General features: G+C 55.5%; 1 protein-coding gene across 7 annotated transcripts in view; it reads left to right on the forward strand.

The window, feature by feature from the left end:
* Window positions 1-18,827, forward strand: part of NTNG2 (netrin G2) — an 85,755-nt gene extending 66,928 nt beyond the window's left edge. For 5 of the 7 annotated variants that reach the window (XM_049896086.1, XM_049896087.1, XM_049896090.1 and 2 more), the window contains 6 exons: window positions 1,001-1,173; window positions 5,738-5,764; window positions 13,533-13,640; window positions 15,288-15,455; window positions 17,129-17,263; window positions 17,845-18,827. In XM_049896086.1, coding sequence (XP_049752043.1) covers window positions 1,001-1,173; window positions 5,738-5,764; window positions 13,533-13,640; window positions 15,288-15,455; window positions 17,129-17,263; window positions 17,845-18,080 — 847 coding nt within the window. In that variant the 3' untranslated portion in view covers window positions 18,081-18,827. Of the gene's footprint in view, window positions 1-1,000; window positions 1,174-5,737; window positions 5,765-11,098; window positions 11,174-13,532; window positions 13,641-15,287; window positions 15,456-17,128; window positions 17,264-17,844 lie in introns of all 7 variants that reach the window. The other 2 variants (XM_049896092.1, XM_049896089.1) reach the window with 2 other exon arrangements.
* Window positions 18,828-19,263: the final 436 nt, after the last annotated feature.

Below are 19,263 nucleotides of genomic sequence, written 5' to 3' on the forward strand. Positions count from 1 at the left end.
AGCAGAGAAGTAGAGAGTGCTGTGGGAGGGACAATTGGTGTCAGAATTGGTAAAGATGGCAGAGAGAGGAGGCATATCTGACCTCTCCCTGATAGGAATCAGCCTTGGCTGTTACTGTTAATTCTCCTCCCCCTCGTGAAGTTAGAGGAGGTCAGACCCCCCCCCCCCGCCATGCCATTTTTACCATATGTTTGAGCTCATTGTTGCAGCTATTATGTCACTCCATCTCATGGAGGGTCTCCCTCAATGATCTTCTCATTCTAGCATTCCTTCTTCAGTTATTAGCTGGAATACTTCTATAAAGAGAAACTTCCGTTCATTAACTTTTTGGTTACCCTGAGGTAGAGTTCATATAGGACAGGCAGGATAAATGCTTGATTCTTTCCCTTTATTTACCAGTTTTCAGAATAATGAGTTGCCTGTAAATATTTGAATGAATGAATAATGCATGCATGGATGAATTGACAGGGGTTTGGGAGTCAGGGCTTCCCTCTGTCTGCTGTCAAGGCCATGAACCTGGGCCACAGGCAGAGGGCAGAGGCGCCGCCACTGACCATGGCCAGGCCTACATCTACACAGTGAGAGGTGAGTGGGCACCTCTTGGTACTTCTTGACCTACCTCAGTCATGGCTAAGGAGATCAGACGCTGTGTTACTAAGAATACAGCATCTGGGACAAGGGTGTCTCAAAGCTCCACCCCAACCAAAAGGTAGGAAGCCCTGAAACCACCATCCACAAGGAGTGTAGACAAACAGCAGAGGGTCCAGGGCAGCTTTCCCGCTGGGGAAGGGACTCAAAGGGGTGGTGTTCCCAAGATGGAGAAGGAGTCGGGGATTTTTCAGCAGGAAGGCGTGTCGGGGCAGGTTGGGCTGGGGGCATCCAGGGTCCCTCCTAGGCCAGCTCCAGCACCTCCGGAGTCCCTCCTGGCTGTCCTTCCCCCGGGGGCCAGGACACTGCCTGCAGCTCGCTGACGTCTCTCCTCCCTCTTCGTCTCCCTCAGGTGCAAGTGCAACCTGCACGCCAACCTGTGCTCCGTGCGTGAGGGCAGCCTGCAGTGCGAGTGTGAGCACAACACCACCGGCCCAGACTGTGGCAAGTGCAAGAAGAACTTCCGCACGCGGTCCTGGCGGGCAGGCTCCTACCTGCCCCTGCCGCACGGCTCTCCCAATGCCTGTACGTACCAGCAGAGTGGCTGCCATCACCAGGCCACCAGGCCACCAGGCCACCAGGTCAGGGATCTCACATACACATAGACACACACAGACATATACACAGACACACACACAGAGACACAGAGACATACTACAGACACACATGCACACACTCACGCACACACAGACTCGCACAGATGCACGCACAGATGCACACATGTGGACACACAGACACAGAGAGAGATGCACAGACACAGACATACGCACCCTCGTTACCAGGCTCCCCAGCACTAGGCCTTGAAACCTAGACTCTCCATCAGACCTACATTCTACTGAAATCGAAGCCGCCCTTCCGGCCCTGCCTGCAGGGAAGCCAAACATGAGCTGCTCAGCATCTTTCCAGCTGTCCTTCCCCTTCTTGACCCTGAGGGCTGGGAAGGAGGCCACCAGGATGTCAGGGTTGAGGGTGGTAGAGACCTCCACTCCAGGCTGAATTCAAGTGGCAGCACCATCTCCAATAATGAACGTTTATGGGGTGCTTACAGCAAATGGCCCTGACGTGGTCTTGTAGTGCCCCATTTTACAGAGGCCTGCTCTGAGGCCGCCCTGCCCTAACCCAGGCTGTCCTCTCCTTGCTCTGCCTTCCCACTGCCAGGAGAAGCGGCCCTCAGCGTTTACCCACACACCCCCGCATCGTGAACACCCTTCGAGAGACCCCCACTCATTGGGGACCATTTGGTAAAAGCCAGGCTGGGCCCCAGCAAAGACACAGGGCATCTCCACAAAATTATGAAGCCCAAGGAGTTGCCCAGCTGGAAGCTTCTGAGAAGGACCCAGGCTGGCCCTAAGGAGCTCTCCCCAGCCTCACCCACGTGTGGTCTTACTCATGTCTTTCATTTCTCAAGTACTTTCTACCTGCCATAGGCTGCACCAGGCACTTTCATATACACCATCCATTAACCTTCATAACCACCCTACAGGATAGTGTTTTTATCACCCCATTCTCCAGATCAGCAAACTGAGGCCCTGAGAGCTTTAGTGCTCACCCCAGTGAGTCAAGTGCCAACACCAGCAATCAAGTAAGTGGCTGGGTCTGACACAACACAAAGGTGGCCAGGTGGCCTCCTGCCCCAGGACCTCCTGCTCCCCTAGGCACATTCATAGGCTGCTTCCTCAGCGGGTGAAAGATTTGTGTGATGTTAGGCTGATCAAAGCTGAAAGCAACACAGTGAGGCCATGACAGGCGTGCGGTGCCAGTGCCCAGGACAGTGGCGGAGACAGGCCTTTGAAAGAGGTAACTTGTCAGGTGCGGCAGGCACTCGTGATCTTCAAAGGTGCAAAGTGAGCTCCGGGTGCTGGCAAGCCCCCCTCCCACCCCCTCTACCATCCCCCCGCCCCCTGTCCCCTGGGTTCTGTCCCTGTCTCTCTGTTGACCGGAAGCCTTCCTTTCTTTACTTTCTACCCCTGTCACTTCTCTCTCTGACTCCTGCTCTCCCTCCCTCCCTTTCATCTGTCCTGGAGTCCTCCGCTCATTTCTGCTCTTCCCTCCCCATCCCCTCACTTTTTCTCTCCCTCACTTCCAGCTTTTTCCCTCCACCTGCCCCTTTCTTTTCTCTCCCTCACTTCCCCTTTTTCCCTCCACCTGCCCCTTTCTGGGAGGATGCTCCAAGGTCTCCTGTCTGCCCAACTCCCACAGCTGAGACTTTTACCACAGGCCTGGTTCCTGGTCACACTCAGGAGGGCCCACTGCCCCCTCCAGGCTGGAGGCTGGCCCTCCCCTTTTACCAGCCATGGACAGACAGGCTGAACCCTCTGCTCCCTCATCCTGGAAGGGGAAGCCAGAGCTCCCTTGCCTGGAAGAGGGTAGGAATTGTCTGTGGCTTCTGTAACAAAGTACCACAAACTGGGTGGCTTACAGGAACAGAAATGTATTGTCCCAGAGCCCTGGAGGCTGAGAGTCCAAATTCAGGGCATCACAGGGCACTGCTCTCTCTGTCCATTCTAGGGGAAGATCCTTCCTTGTTTCTTCCAACTTCTGGTAGCTGCAGGCATTTCTTGGCATTCCTTGGCCATCTTTGTTCTGTATGGCTCTGGCTCCATGTCTCTTCTCGTCTTTCGTAAGGACGGCACTCAGATGGAGTAAGACCACCCTACTCCAATATGACCTCATGTTAACCTAACAACATTTTCAAAGACTGTTTCCAAACAAGGTCACATTCACAGGTACTAGGGGTTAGGATTCAACATAAATTTTGGAAAGACACAATTCAATCCATAGCAGAGAGGTTCTTGGAACTGGCCTCAGCTGCTCGATTCCTCAGGGATCTCTGGGAATTGTCTGAGAGGCACCCAAAGCCCCAGGAACAAGAAGTTTCTCTTAGAATGCTCTGGAAGCTGCTACTTGTCTTCAGCTTCCTTGGGGCAATCAGCGTCAGGAAACCAGGAGAAAACGACCCAAAGAGACACAGACTGAAGCAATCCTCAGGCTAATTTTGCCCACACCCTACCCTCGCATGCCCCCGTTCCAGTAAGCAGGCCAAGCTGCAAATCTGGGAGTCACCCTCAACTGCCCCTCCTCCCCCCACATTCACCCGACCTGGTGAGCTCTCTCCTAAATACCTCCTGAACCAGCTGCTTCCCTCCATTCCCATCACTGCCCACCTGTGTCTCCTCCGTCTCTTCCCTACACCTGCAGTAGCTTCTTCTCCATCTTACTGTTTCCTCTCTTGGCCCCTCCACTCCATCCTCCTGCACACAAGGGCTTTCCTGACCTGGGAGCTCACGGGCTTCAACCTTCAGCTCCCCCTTCACTTCCATTGCCCTCAGGATAAAAGTCTATCTCATCAAGCCACTCCCACAACAATGTACAAGACTCCTGCCAGTGACCCCACCTCCCACAACTTCTTGCCTTTGAATCCTCTGTGTCTGATTTCTTGAATGCCCCACCCTCCAGGTGTCTCTTGAGACTGCATCCTGGCACTCATTCCTGTGACTTGGAACATTTCTGGCCATCCCTCTGCCCCTTGCTGGCTGGCTCCTGCTCACCCTCCAGGGCTCATCTTAGAAGTCCCTTTCCTGGCACTGTCCCTTGTCTGTGCCTTGCCCCCAGCCCCTGCCTCTTCCCACCTGAGCATGTACCACACACTCTTGTCCTCACCTGCTCCTTCCTCAGTGTGTACATGCCCTGAGGCCATGCCTCCTGCCTCCCTGTGCACCCTCGGTTAATGAATGAATGTGGGTCCGGCGGACTCATTCTCCCAGGCCTCCCTCAACGCTCCAGCCAAGGCACAGCCTCAGCTTACCCAGGAGAGGCCCCATGTGACACACGTTTCACTGGGGAGACCACAGCATCCACCCCAGGAGGGCCTCTCTGGGGGCTGGGAGGTGTCCCTAATCTCATCATTTCTGGAGAACCTCACCAGTCCCTTCCCTTTTTGACCATGGTGATTCTTACTCTTATAAGCCATGATCATAGGCCTCCCATCACTTTTCTCTCCATCACTTCTGGCTCTTTCCCTCTCCTGAGGCACTAGCACATACCAGAGTCATGGGGCGGGGGGGGGACAGTATGACTTGGTGGTAAGAGCTTGAGTTCTATGTGGCCTTGGACAAGTCATTTCGCCTCCTGAGCCCAGTTTCTTCATCCGCAGAACCAGGATCATAATAAAACCCCATCATGGGGCAGTTGTGAGGGCTAGATGGGCTCGTATAAGGACAGTGCTTAGCACAGGGTTTGGAATATACCAAACCAGTTGCCTTTAAGTTGATTCCATTTCATAGCGACCCCATGTATACAGAGTAGAACTGCTCTATAGGGTTTTTGAGGCTGTGACCTTTTGGAAGCAGATCACCAGGCCTGTCTTCCAAGGCACCTCTGGGTGAGTTCAAACCATCAATCTTTCGATTAGTAGTCACATTTACACCATCCAGGGACTCCTGCCTGGCACATAGAAAGCACTTAACACGTGTTGGTTACCACGATTATGTTTTACTAAGTTATTGGGCCACACTTGCATTTCCCCAGATGGGAATGCCCATGTGGTTTCTTTCTGGTGATCAATCCCATCGAAGTTCCAGCCAGCCAGTCTGCCCCTGTGGCTGTGACCTGTATGTTCTCTGACATCCCATCACCCCTTGGAGAATGCTCGCCCACTTCCACCTAATTTCCTTGTCATGCACTGGAGGACCCGGAAGTCTAAAATTAAATAAGAGGAGTATAAAGCTCCTAGCAGTGTTTGACACTTATCAGCGGGTCCCATTGGGTAAGTCACAGCTCTGAGACTCAGTCTCTTCATCAGCTAAATGGGGCTAATGGCAGTTCCTCCCTCTCAGGGCAACAGTGAGAATGAATGAGGTTATACCCCCAAAGCTGTTACATGGTGTGGACTCAGAGAAACTCATCCTTTCACTGTCATTAGCATCAGGGTCAAGGAGGGGGTGCTCATGACCTTGAGTTTCTTTCCCTTCCGTGGAGGGAGGGAATCCTCCATTGCACTCCCCGCCCCTACCACCCTCCTCTGAATGGGGGAGATGGCAGAGGTGCCTTACTCCTTGGCAGCGCTGTGACCCTGTCTTCTCTCACACAGGTGCCGCTGCGGGCTCCGCCTTTGGCAGTAAGTACACCCCTGGGCTGGTGGCCAGGGAAGGCCTCGGGGACCCTCATTGCACGAGCCTCTCTGCATGTCCCTGGAAGAGCAGGAGCCGAGCAGGGCCTTCGGTGTCCCTCTGGGCCTGCTTCTGCCTCTAATTGCACCCCATTTGCTTCTCCACCTCTCATCCCCTCCTTTGTGTCACCGTTTTGCTGTGGCCTGCAGCCTGCCACCTCTCAATTTCTCCCTACGAGCTTCATTAGTGCTGCTTTGGAAAGTGAATGGGACTTTTTGCAGGTGCCCTTGACCTCTGGGTGAACTCCCTTCTCTGCTCACCTCCCCACCCTCTTCTGTCACCCATACCTGGGAGAAGCTTCTCTCCTGCCAGACAAGAGCAGGGGTCACCCTGTTCCCTGACCTGTGGCAGAGTCCCCACCATCCCACAGTCTGACCATGGGTTCCTCCTCCTCCAGGCAGCCTGCAGTCCCCACCTCTGCATCAGGCTTGGTTATAGGGAGGCTGGGGGAGGTCTGCCCCCATTCTCCATGTCCTGGTCAACCGAGGAATCTCAGGTCTAAGGCATGTAAGTCCAGGAACGGGGCATCTGAACGAGTATCGGGGGAGTCCTGAGAACTCGGCAAGGCAGGGTGAGGGAAGGGTGGGTGTTCCCCAGTCTATCAGTGAAAGTCGTCATTGTGGCTGCTGCTTATTAAGCAGTCACTGGCACCGGGCACCATGGTAAGCAAGATGCTCAATTAAAGCCAATAACCCTCAAGCTGACTCCGACTCGTGGTGACCCCATGAGTGCCAGAGTAGGACTGTGCTCCCTCAGGTTTTCAGTGGCTGGTTTTTCAGAAGGAGATCTCCAGACCTTTCTTTTGAGGCACCTCTGGGTGGACTTGAACCTCCAGCCTTTCGGCTAGCCGTGGAGCGCGTTAACCATTTGCCCTACCCAAGGACTCTAGGATGCTCGTAACTCATTGCCGTCTAGTTGATTCCGACTCATAGTGGCCCTATAGAACAGGGTAGAACCACCCCATAGGGCTTCCAAGGCTATAGATCTTTACGGAAACAGAGCACCAGGTGGGTTCGAACCACCGACCTTTCGGTTAGCAACTGAGCACTTAACCACTGCATCACCAGGGGTCCTAGGATGCTCATGCTACCTCATTCAATTCTCGAACTCACCCTCCGGGGTAGGCATTGTCATCTGCCCTGAGACTCAGCAGTGAAGGACTTCCCAATGTCACGCAGCAGCAAGGGCAGACCCCCAAACTCATAAATGCCTCCATAGGCACTCCTCACCTGATGCCTCCCTCCCCCAGGCTGCCCCCTGCTGGGCTACCAGTGGCAGAGAGGGAGCCAGGGAGAAAGACAGATGCCAGAGGGGACACGCGGCTGCGAGGTCAGATGTAAGCTACTTCTCTGTGGTGCCCGGTACCCGCCAGCTCCCCCACCTGCTTTTGCTTTTCTCATCTCTCACCAGGCATTGGCAAGTCCCGGAAAGGCCCCGCCCCCAAAGTCCCTGCAGCCACCATAGCTGTGAGGGAGGACCCCATCACTCCTGCCCCCTCCACATCCACTGCCCGGGCTCCCACAGCCCCCAGCACCCCACAGCCCACAGGTGGGTGCCAGCGTATAGCCAATGACCCTGCCGTCCTGCCCTTTTCCACTCCCAGCCTGACTCCCTGCCTCTCGGCCATGGTTCTTGGGGCAGGGCATGGGCTTAGCTCTTAGACCTAGAGAACACTAGAACCCTGGAGCTACAGGGACGCGGGCCAACCTCTCATTGAGCCTGAGCCAGGGGATTCAGGGGCTGCCTCAAGCTCCTGATAACTCTTCCTGCTGCCCCTCCAAAGCACTGCTTGGATGGGCCCTGAGACCAGGTGACCAGTTGGACGAGGTGCTCTGGGGAGGAGGGTGCAGGTGGCAGGGAGGCCACACTGAATCCTGCCCCATTCAGGGCCTTGTCTCCCCAAAGGTACTGCTGCCTCAGTGTTCCGTACTCCACCGCCGCCCCATCTCCCTCACCCTCCCCTGCCCCCAGGCCCTCAGCAGCTCGGCTGACCTGTGGGAAAGGATGGAGAAGCCAAGGCAGAAGGGAGCCCTGTGGAGCAGGGGGTTTTAGAACATGGACAACGGGACACTTGGGGGCCAAGTGTGTGGGTCAGGAACAGGGGCAGGACAGACTCCTTTCTCCACCAGAGCAGGCCACTTCCAGGGTTCTGCAGCTACAAACGTGTTTGGAAACCCCTACCCTCCAACACTAATTCCCCTCCGAAGGCAGAATTTGTGTATATTCGAGACCTGGGTGCTGGGGTAGAGTAGCTCTCTGATCTCACCTGGGGATCTCGCCAGACTCTGCCTACCGATCAAGGGACTCATCCTTCCCAGAGGGTGCCAGAAAGATGGTGGCCAAGGGGAATTCTTCCTGTTCCCAGCTGGGGAGGGGTGCCCCAATCACCCCACCACCCCTCCTGTGCAGGAAGGAGATAGCAGGGGGTCCTTTCTCCGTGGGCAGTGCTATGACCCTTCCTTAATGGGCCAGAGAGCCCTCTCCACCAGCTGGGAGAGGGATCTGACCCCCACACTCCAGCCTCCCCTGCCTTGGCCTATTGCGGGGAGCGGGGGCAGGGAGAGGGGTGCCCAGCCTTCTCTGAGAAATCTCCCTCCTTCAGGAGCAACCTTGCTCAGCCCTCAGAGGGACCCAGAGGCTAGCATAGCATACATATCTCTTTTTCTGTCTTCCTTCCCTACCAGGAGGCAGGGGCTAGCCAGGAGATTTCAGGATTTCAGGGGAGTCTGCTGGCCCAGGAATCCTCCTAGGGGTGGAGGGTGGGGTCACTCTGGGAATGCCAGTCTTGGGGCATAGGTTGGCCCGGCCACCTGTGACTTGTGCTTTTGCTGAGCCTGTGAAGGGCAGACACAGAACAAAAATAGTCATGGTGTGTGCTGTGTATGCCTTCAAAGAGTGGTCCGTCTTGGTAGGAGCCAGACTCTGTCTGTTACACACATACATAGACACAGAGTGACCTTGAATCCATATTTGGAGCTGCTTTTGATTTGGTTATTGCAAGGTGTAGAGGGCAAATTATTCCAAGCTGGGAGCACAGGAGAAAGAGTCAGAGGCCAGAGAAGATGAACCCAGAGGAGGTAAGATTTGAAGTGTGAAGGTCCCTGGGCCCCAGGTGGTGAGAAGAAAGCAGCCCCTCCCGCAGGCTGGAATAGCAAACATTTAGGAGGACCTTGTCAGCTTTGCAGTCCTGAGTCCGACTCCGACTCCGAGCAGCAGGGATTTAGGGGGAGAAGGAGTTCCAGTGCAGCAGCCAGTGACCCACGCAACTGCCTCTAGGTAACCATCCCTTCCCTGTAACAGCTGAGCCTATGCCTGCGGGCCCTGTTGTACCTGGAGTCCCTGTTAATAATGACATTCGTTCCAGTCGGTGAAGAGTGAGCTTATCCTGGGCTAAGAGCTTCACTGGTGTTATTGTGCTCCTTGCTCACAGCTCCATGGGATGGGGGCTGTTGCTTTCCTAATCCCACAGGTGAGGACACTGAGGCTTAGAAAGAAGCAGCTGGATTTTATGTCATGTGAATCATACCTCCGTGTTGTTGTTGGGTCCCATAGTATCAATTTTTGACTCACAGCGATCCCATGTGACACAGTAGAGCTGCGCCATAGGGTTTTCTAGGCTGTAATCTTTACGGAAGTAGATGGCCAGGTATTCTTCTATGCAGCCACTGGACAGGTTTGAACCACCAACCTTTTGGTTAGCAACCGAGAGCGTAACCATTTTTCCACCAGGGCCCCTTTATAGCTCAATAAAGCTGTTTTTTAAAAAATAAAAAGATAGACAGAAGCATCTGCTCAAGGTTCCAGGATTCGGAAGGAGCACAAGCTGGACTTGAACTCAGAACTCCCTGACTCCAGACACTGCTTGCCCACTCAGCCACCCCAGTGTCACTGCCCTGAGGCCTCAGGGGGCCGTGAGGTGGTGCTGTCTCTAAGGCCTGGCTTGCATGGCTCCCCGATCCTAAAGGAACAGATGGGTCTTCCATATGGCCTTGGTACATGACACAGGCCTCCAGGAGAGCGATCTTCCCAAACACCTTAACAGGTCTCTGGAGAGCCCAGTGGGGAGCCTTTCTCTTCCCCAGCTCCTGCCCCAGAAAGGTCCTGGGTCTCTCCTGGTACCTCCCAACAGGTGCCCCGGGCACTTTGGCTAGAGTCCAGCTGGGCCCCTGAACTCCTGGCCCAGATGTTTCTCCTTCCTGCCAGTGTCAAGTTGTCTGGAGGGCAGGGGCTGCTGGAGATGGGCTGCTAAAGACCACTAATCCCTTCCCCAGCTCTGCCCACAGAGAGGGGGGCCAGTGAGAGCTGCTCAAAAGCAAAATGCCTCCAGGGCGGGTTTTACTGCTGCTCTAATTAAGCCCTTGCCAATTTGGGCCTGGCCTGCCTCCTCTCCTCATTGAACACCATATTAATGTCAATTTGATATCCAAAGGCTTCTGGCTCCCAGCTGGAAAATCTCCTGCACTTTTTAGCTGGTAGGTTTTCTTTTTCTTTCCCACTAGCCGTCATTGTGCATAATCCCTTTAAGAAGCCGAAAAATCGGATTTCTCCCCTGTCCCTCTGGGTTTGTCCTTTGAAATTCGGCAAAGAGCAAGTTCTTCCCTTTGCCAGTGCTGCCTTCTTGCCTTGGCTGTGTGTCCAGTTAGACTTGGAGATGAGCAGTGTGGCATTTGGGGGCTGACTCATGTTAGGGTCCCCAGTGATATTGGGACCAAACTAGGAGGCCAGAAAGTGAGGGGTGGGAGGACCCAACAGTGCACGGATTTGAGGCCAGTGACCTGGGAGACAGGTACTGGGATTGGTGTTACGAAGCCTTCATGGATCCTTCTGGATGTGTTTGATGATCTTGGCCAAAACATACACACTCCACATCCCCTTTGCAGCCATTAGCCAGAGATTTCAGCACAGAAGGCTCCAGGCCCAGATACAAGACTTAGCTAACTACCTTTCACTTGGAATGGGGACCACACAGGGATGGTAGAAGAGTTCCCAAAATCATGTTTGCTGAAGAAAGGATTGTGCAAATATGCAAATTCTCAGGCATGGAGGGGCCCTTCCCATCTGGCTTTAAGTCCACATGTGCCCGTCACAGGCTGCAGTAGTGTAGATGCTGCCTCTATAGTAGATTCAGACCCAGTTCTATTTGGCCAGTGTAGACGGAGCCCCTCATAGTGCTGCTTCTTATAAAGGGCCTGTGCGTGTGTGCAACATGTCTCAATATGTCCCCAGGAGTCTGCAGGCAACCCCCTCTCATGACTTGGTTTTCTTCTCTTCTTTCCCCCAAGAGTGGACAAGGCCATCCACAGCTGCCCTCCTCTGGGAGAGCCCCCCGTGGCCCCAAGTGTCCTCCAGTGAAGAAGGTATGGGCAGGTCCTGTGACTGGCCTTAGGCGCCCTGGGAAGCTCTTTCTTAAGACACTTAAGCCCCTTCCTCTGTAGGGGAGGTAGCAGATGGACATGGTGGGGACCCAGGGTGGGAGAGGGGCTGAGGGAGCTGAGGGAAGGAGGTGTAGAGAGATGGTACCCTTGGTGAGCTGTGGGGCACAGCAATGAGGATCGGGGCCCTGGAGCCCTACCCATCCCCACCTCTAACTCTCACCTACTTGGAGAGGCCCAGTGTGACATCCCCAAACTCTGTTATCCCACACTACCTCCAAGGGCTTCGGGTCCAGTGGGGACTTGGCTTCTCACGGCCTTGACCCTTGCTCTGGACAGGACGCCCTGGGCAGTCAATGATGGAGCTCAGAGTTCCAGAGGGCTTCCTGGAGGAGCTGGGCGAGACTAGTCCTTGAAGGGTGGTTGACTAGGAGTAGATGACGGGAGAAGGGAGTACGTTCCAGTTGCAGGGACAGCAGGGCAAAGGTTCAGGGGTGGGATGGCAGTGAGGAGTCAGCCGACAAGTGGAAAATGTGCTAGTGTAGATGAGGTCAGGAAGGGCATGAGTATACCTGGAAGCCCTTGACTACCAAGCTGAGAGCCTCATCCTCCCATTGCCAGTGGGAGGAGACGTGTGTGGGCTCATGTGTAACACACAGGGCCTGCCTGCCTGCCTCTCAAGCTGGGCTGGGAGGTTATCTTCAACCTCAGCTCACCTGTTGCCTGGACATTAGGCACTAATGCCCTGGCTTAGGCAGCAACCTTGTTCTGCCTATCCCTCCCAAGCACCTCAAGTTCCCTTCCAGCCCAGCTATGAGCAGTGAACAGAGCTTTGAGCACCCTCTGCTGGCAAGTGGTTTTAGAGATGGGACCATAATATGGTGAGGGTCTGCTTTTTCCAGCAACCTGTTGATGGAGACAGGTAGAGCCAACTGGAGCCATGGCACCAGGCACTGGGGCACCCCAGACCAGGGCACCACAGGCTCCCAGTGGGAAGCCAAGGTGATAATGCCTCAGGACAGTGGCATGCTCACCCACAAATATGGGGCTGGGGACCTGATGGGATTCTGGGAAGTGAAAGGCAGGCACCCATCCATGCTCATGGCTTGAGAGCACCTGGGAGCGGGAAATTTATGGATGAGAAAGGACTGACTTTGGCTAGAGCAGGAAGATTGCTTTAGAAAGAAGGCAGATACCAAAACCTTGAAAGCCAGGTTCAGACTTTGGACTTGATGCTCAAGCAAGTTTGGGGAGAAGAGCAGAGAACAAGAGTAGAAGGGGTGTTTTCAATCAGTCAAAAGGTTGTTCAGCATCAGCTAAGTTCTTAGCACAGTGCAGGGCATGTTGAGGGACAGAAATGTAATTTAGGAGGATTAATGCAGCCACATGTGTAGATGGCATTGGTGGAGACAGGGACCAAAGGCAAGGCTGATTTTGTGTGGATGTGCTGTGTCACCTTTAGCAAAGGTACTTAAACTCCTGACTTCTGTAGGCTCTGAGAGGGGCCTGGCTCCCAACCTGAGGGTCATGTGCTCTGAAGCCAAAGGGACCGCTCCCTGCTTCAAATCTGAGCAGGTGACAGGACTGCCCCAGAGCTTGCTCAGGGCACGGTCTTAGTTATCTAGTGCTGCTATAACAGAAATACCATGAGTGGGTGGCTTTAACAAACACCGATTTATTTTCTCACAGTTTAGGAGGCTAGACGTCCGGATTCAGGGTGCTGGCTCTAGGAGAAGGCTTTCTCTGTCGCCTCTAGAGGAAGGTCCTTGTTTTTTCTGAGCTTCTGCTCCTGGGCGATCTTCATGTGGCTTGGCATATGTCTTTCCCCATCTCGGCTTCTCTCACTTGCTTGTTTAATCTCCTTTCTGTCTCAAGAGAAATTGATTTAAGATCTGCCCTACACTAATCCTGTCTCATCAACATAACAAAGGCAACCAATTCCCCAATGGGATTATAACCACAGACATAAACAAAAAAACAAACCCATTCCCATCAAGTTGATTATGATTCACAGCAATCCTGTAAGACAGAGCAGAACTGCCCCACAGGGTTTCCTAGACCATAATCTTTACAGAAGCCGACTGCCACATCTTTCTCCTGCAGAGCTGCTGGTGGGTTCAAACCACTGACCTTTCGGTTAGCAGCCAAGTGCTTAACCACTGCACCACCAGTGCTCCTTACCACAGGCACAGAGGTTAGGATTTACAAGACATATTTTGGAGGAACACAATTCAACCCATAACAGGCACCTTGACCTTTACTGGGCTTTTCCCTGGGCCCAGACATCCCACCCTGGGCACGTGGACCATGGCTGATGAAAAAGCTTGTTTCTCATCTCTCCAAGCTGTGGGCACCTCTGCTACTGCCCCTGCCCCTGCCCCTGCCAAGGTCTCCAGACTTTTCCAGCTCAAGCCCAAATCTCCTCAAGTGATGCCTATTGAAGAATTTCAAGGTAAGAGGAAGTCCCGGGGCAGGATCAGCCCTCCCCAAAGCATCTCCCTCCCCACCTCCACTGGTGAAAAAAAGGTACAGGAGGAGGATCAATACCTGGCTCAGAAAACCCTCCCCCCCGAGTAGCTGGGTCAGGGTTAAACTGAGCCCCTCTTCCCTCCAGCCATCCGTCCCCAAGGGAGCTGGGAGCAGGTATGAGTCAGAAGCTCAGTGGGCAGGCCACACGGCAGGCAGAGCAGCTGCCAGAAATAGCCTGTCCCGGCTCCCCTGGGAGGTGTGGCCCAGGGGCTTATCTTGGCGGAAGCAGGATCAGGGACACAGGGGTCACCACCACTGCTTCCTGGGATACCTGAAGGACGTTTCACCTTCTCAGTGTCTCTGGAGGGACAAGGTGAAGGGGGCAGGCCCAAGAGATCCAGTGGTGGAAGAATGCCACATCTCCTCCTGGCCTGGGCACATGTCAGCAGCTGTTTCTCCAAAGCTTCACACACCCTTGGCCACCAAGGCCTGGGTCAGTCCTTCCCTCTTCTGTCACAACAGGGAGGTCGGGTCCTCTAGAGATATGCAGATAGTAGATGCCACTGTTCTTGTTCAGGGGTGCCTGCACTGGCCTTTTTGCTCAGGGGAGTGTTGCGTCCCATAGGAACGGCCCCCTTTCTTGCAGCAGGGAAAATGACATGAGGTGACTCTCTTCACCAAACCCCACCCCTTCATGATGTCATGGGAACTACCCCAATCCCTGGGAGCTTTGTGCCAGGCAGTCCTAGGACTTGCCCAGTCCGTGAAGCAGAGCCAGTCAGGCAGGGTGAGTCTGAGATCCACCTGGGTGGAGACAGCAGGACATCTTGGAGATGGTTGCCCTCAGTGTGGAGCCACGTGCCTCCGGAAGCACTGAGAGTCAGCAGCAGGGCACCCAGATGCAGACTTTAAGGAGGCACTCACTCTCCAGGTCACGTGAGAGCAGTCTTTGGTCAGCAGGCCCTCCGGTGCCAACCAAACCTCCAGAACAGCTCAGGCCAATGGGAAAGGGTCCTGCAGGCCAGGTGGGCCTTATTCTTCCCACCAACTTCTAAAGCAGCATGGGGAGGAAGCTCTTCCCGGTCCATCTCATCCTGTCCAGCACTCATGTATTCATTTTTCCATCCACTTAACCACTGAGGATACAAGGATGAGGGCACTGAGCCCTGGGACCTCCCTCACTGAGTTTCCGGTCTGGCAGCATGGCTCTGTCCTTACATGAATCATCTCCTGGTCACCCTGCTCTCGGGCATCCTTCAGGGAGCACTTTGCCCTGCACCTGGCCAGGCCTTTAGGAGGTGCTGTCCACTGGCCCTCTGCCAGTTCCCTGCCCACAGGGATAGATGGAAATTTGTGGCTGCAGAATTGGTTCTTTTGGCCTCAAAGCTGGCAGATCCCAGTGTCTTTTCAAATGACAGGTGTGTTGGAGGCCCAGGGCACCTTCCTGTGCCAGATCCTTTTCTAAAAACACCTGCCTCCCTGTGTGTCCTTGGGCAGCTCCTCCTTCGCCCTGTGCCTCAGTTTCCTCAAATGCACCATTAGGGATGGGTGGGAGGGAGGTGGCAAAAGGAAGGCACAGTCTCCTCCTGCTCGCTAACTTTTAGTGCTTCTCCTGCTTGGCCCGGCCCAGACTGTGAGTGCTACGGCCACTCTAACCGCTGCAGCTACATAGACTTCCTGAACGTGGTGACTTGCGTCAGCTGCAAACACAATACGCGTGGCCAGCACTGCCAGCACTGCCGACTGGGCTATTACCGCAACGGCTCGGCGGAGCTGGATGACGAGAATGTCTGCATTGGTGAGCCTCAAGGGAGCAGCGGTGGGCTGCTGGGAGTGGGCAGGTGGGAGGGCCTTCTCTCTTGTGTGCAGTCACATCACACAAATGTGCACAGGTCAGAGGACTGGTAGAAAAGTGTCAGGTGTGGTATGGAGACCCCCTGTCTCAGCATCACCTGGGGAGGCTGTGGAAATTCTGACTTGAGGGCCCACCCCAGCTAGAGACCGAAGCCTTGGAATCGGCTCTGTCAGTAACCCCCCCCCCCCCCCCCCCCCACCCCATGCACTGGTTCTCCACAGGCACTGGAGTTTGAGAATCACTAGGTAGAGAGTCAAAGGCTGGGTTCTAGAGCTTGCCTTGCTGTGTGTATTTGGGCAAGTCATCTTCTCCTCTCTGGGCCTTAGTCCCCGATTTGTAAAATCAGTAAGTGGACCAGATCAAAAGCTTTCAAACTTTTTTTTTTTTTTTTGTGGCTGACCCTTTTCTATGAGTCGACATCAACTCGACAGCAATGGGTTGGGTTGGGTTGGACCCTTTTCTTAATATAAAATTCTTCAAATGCTTTATAAGCAGAGGTCCAACTTACACAACTGCCCTCTACCCCTGGTAGGCACCTGGTCCATTTTCTTCGAGCTCTGGCTCCAGGACCGGCTTGTGGGACACTGAAGGATGTCCAGGGGCCCTGTGCACTCACGCATCCCAGAAAGGCCAAACTCAACCTCCACCCTGCCAGCCTGGAAAGGTTGCCTACCACCTCAGGCCCTGTCTCTGTAGAAACCAGGTTTCAGCCCCAGGGGCTGCTAGGTGCCCAGCTAGCCCCCTGGGAACCCATTGCCCATCCCCCACCCACTGGGCAGGTTCTGGGTTCAAGAGGAGGCGCTGCCCAAGGGGCTGCAGTTGTCAGTCTGGATTACAGCTGCCCCTTCAGATAATTCCATCAACTCTAAAGTGTTCAAAATGGAATTGTGCGGCCTGCATCACAGGGCGTCAGCTGCAGGAACAGGGCAGGGCCTTTGGATCCTGTTAGAAGTGCGCCTCCCCCAGGGCCTTCTCCTCCCTGCCTCACTTGGCCTCCACCCCACCTCTACCCTCAGAGTGGGGGACATTTGCCTTTTCCCACAGAGGGGCAAAGAAACCAACTGTCCTTGAAGGCCCTGGGGCTGCTCCCCCACCCCGCCCTGGCCAGGAGCTATAGATGTAGGCTACCCTGTCCCTCTCTCTCTCTCTCTCTCTCACTCTCACACACACACACACACACACACGCACGCGTGCGCTCATACATACACCACAGTCCCTGGGCATATGCCTGGTAGCCTCTGATGAGGGCGCCTCCTGCCTGGCAGTCATAGCTCTATTGGAGCTGGAAAGGATCATCAGTGCCTCCTTCCCTTGCAGCTGCTGAGGCCCAGAGAGGAGACATAGCTGGCCCAGGCCACACAGCGCCAGGGATAGGGCTGGGAGTTGCGTGGAAGATGCCAGGGAAGGAAGACGGGGTTATTAACATAGCCTCGAAATCTGGCCACCCAAGGCAGCCTGTATCTGCCGTCCAGCCCGCGAGCCCCGCAGACACAGTGTGGGGCCCACCGCCCCGGAATCAGAAGACTTGGGAGGGATGCGGGGACGGGCTGGTAACAATGAGTGCGGAAGGCACCCCAGGTCGCCCTGACCGCGCGCCGATGCGCGTGTCCGTCCAGAGTGTAACTGCAACCAGATCGGCTCCGTGCACGACCGGTGCAACGAGACGGGCTTCTGCGAGTGCCGCGAGGGTGCGGCGGGGCCCAAGTGCGACGACTGCCTCCCCACGCACTACTGGCGCCAAGGCTGCTACCGTGAGTGCACTCCCGCCCCGCCGGGTTGAGGCCAGAGGTGGGGCCTGAGGCTGTTGGGGGCGGGGTCAGGGGCGGGGCCTGAGACTGCAGGGGCCAGGTGCCTGGGTCGATGGGCGGAGCCCTGCAGGCGGAGCGGGGTCCAAGCCGGTGGGCGGGGCCTGGTGCTGCAGGGGTACAGTTTATGCCTGGTGGGAACGGTTTGCAGCGAAGGAGCGAAGCTGTCCCAGGAAATGATGGATAGCGGAGACACGGACAAGTAGGCGTTAGCCAGGGGAAGAGGGTGAAAAGGCGCTCTGGGCACATGGAATAACATGTGCCAAGCTGCACCAAGGCCAGTAGGACAGGAGTGGGGAGAGCCAGGGCAGTGGCCGGAGGAAGTCAGGGGCCAGGTCACTTCCAGCGTTTGTTACCATCCGAGAAGGGACGTTTCGTACCGAGGAGCCCTGCACATCCTACACCCCCTACACGTCCTGGCCCAGGCCGCGCCGCCAGGGGTTCTCACGCCCTAGCCAAGAGAAGCGCCCGACGTGGGGGTGAAGCAGGCCGCCCCAGCGTTAACCCCCCTCTCCCCCGCCCCGCAGCCAACGTGTGCGACGACGACCAGCTGCTCTGCCAGAACGGCGGCACCTGCTTGCAGAATCAGCGCTGCGCCTGCCCCCGCGGCTACACTGGCGTGCACTGCGAGCAACCCCGCTGCGACCCCGCGGACGAAGACGGCGGCCTGGACTGCGACCGCGCGCCGGGGGCCGCCCCGCGTCCCGCCACCCTGCTCGGCTGCCTGCTGCTGCTGGGGCTGGCCGCCCGCCTGGGCTGCTGAGCCCGCTCGGAGGACCCGCAGCCGCGGAGGCCCATCCACGCGCCAGGCCGCGCCCTGTGCCCGACAGCCGGCTGCCCCGGGGGCCCGGGGACCGCGAAGGCCGGCGTCCGAGGGAGGCCGGGCGGCGAGGAGGGTGCGGCCCGAGCTGCTCCTAGGTGCTACTCAGCAGAGTTCCTCCGCCCTTCCGTCCTCCCGCCTCAGTGGCACCTGCCCCCGCCCCGGCACTGCCCTTCCTCCGCAGTAGGACGCCCTGTGGAGCCCTGGTTCCCCCTCGGCCTACGTTTTTCGTTTTCGTTTTTCTATTACCCGGCCCTTTACTTTTTTTCTTTTTTCTTTGTTTTTTTGCTGGCGGTGAGACAAGTGGGGAGAAACGCTGCCCACCCCAACATCCCCAGGTCCTGCCTCCCACCACACACACGCACACACACACACACACACACACACACACACACACACACGACTGTTGGAGACACCCCCTTCTCCTGTCGCTGGCTTACATCAGCCAGCGGACCTGGAACTCCAGTTGCCTACAACTCATGTTGCTGACTTGGTTCTCTTTTATAGTCTTTGTTTTCCTTTGCAACCCACCAGACCCCCGGCCGCACGGAAGCTTGGTGCCCAAGGAACTGTCTGGGGAGGAGGGGAGGAAGGCAGGTTGGGAGGGTTGGAAACTTTGTAGAGAACTATTTTTGTTTGTATTAACTGTCTCCTATAAGGAGGACCTATGGGTGGGAACGCTGGTCACCATGGGGCAGTTGATGGTATATAATCTGACAGAGTAAACAGTCTATTCATTGCTGTCTCCAGGGCCTGTTTTCTTTTTGTATTCCTGGACACACGGGGTAGGTTTGGGGTTTAAAGAGGAACCTACCAAACAGCCTTGAAGAAACTATTCCACTAACAGGGCCATCACTTCCCCAGGTAGAATTTCTGTGAATTAAAACAGGCCGCACTCTTCCCAGCAGGCCTGGCTCTGCCCCAGGACTTGACTAGCGGACTTCTCTCACCCCTTGGCCAGGTGCAGCTCTGCTGGTGCACCACGTTAGAAGCTTCCCAAAACTGCAAGGTTGTCTCCCCCATGTGACCCCTTGCCGTGAAAAAAAGATCCAGAGTTCATTGGCACTTTCCTTCAGCCGTCCTAAAATTTGAAATCACATCCGTGCTGGACGTTGACATTGTTGCT

The sequence above is a fragment of the Elephas maximus genome, chromosome 9 (genome assembly GCF_024166365.1).
Source record: "Elephas maximus indicus isolate mEleMax1 chromosome 9, mEleMax1 primary haplotype, whole genome shotgun sequence".
Classification (NCBI taxonomy): Eukaryota; Metazoa; Chordata; class Mammalia; order Proboscidea; family Elephantidae; genus Elephas; species Elephas maximus.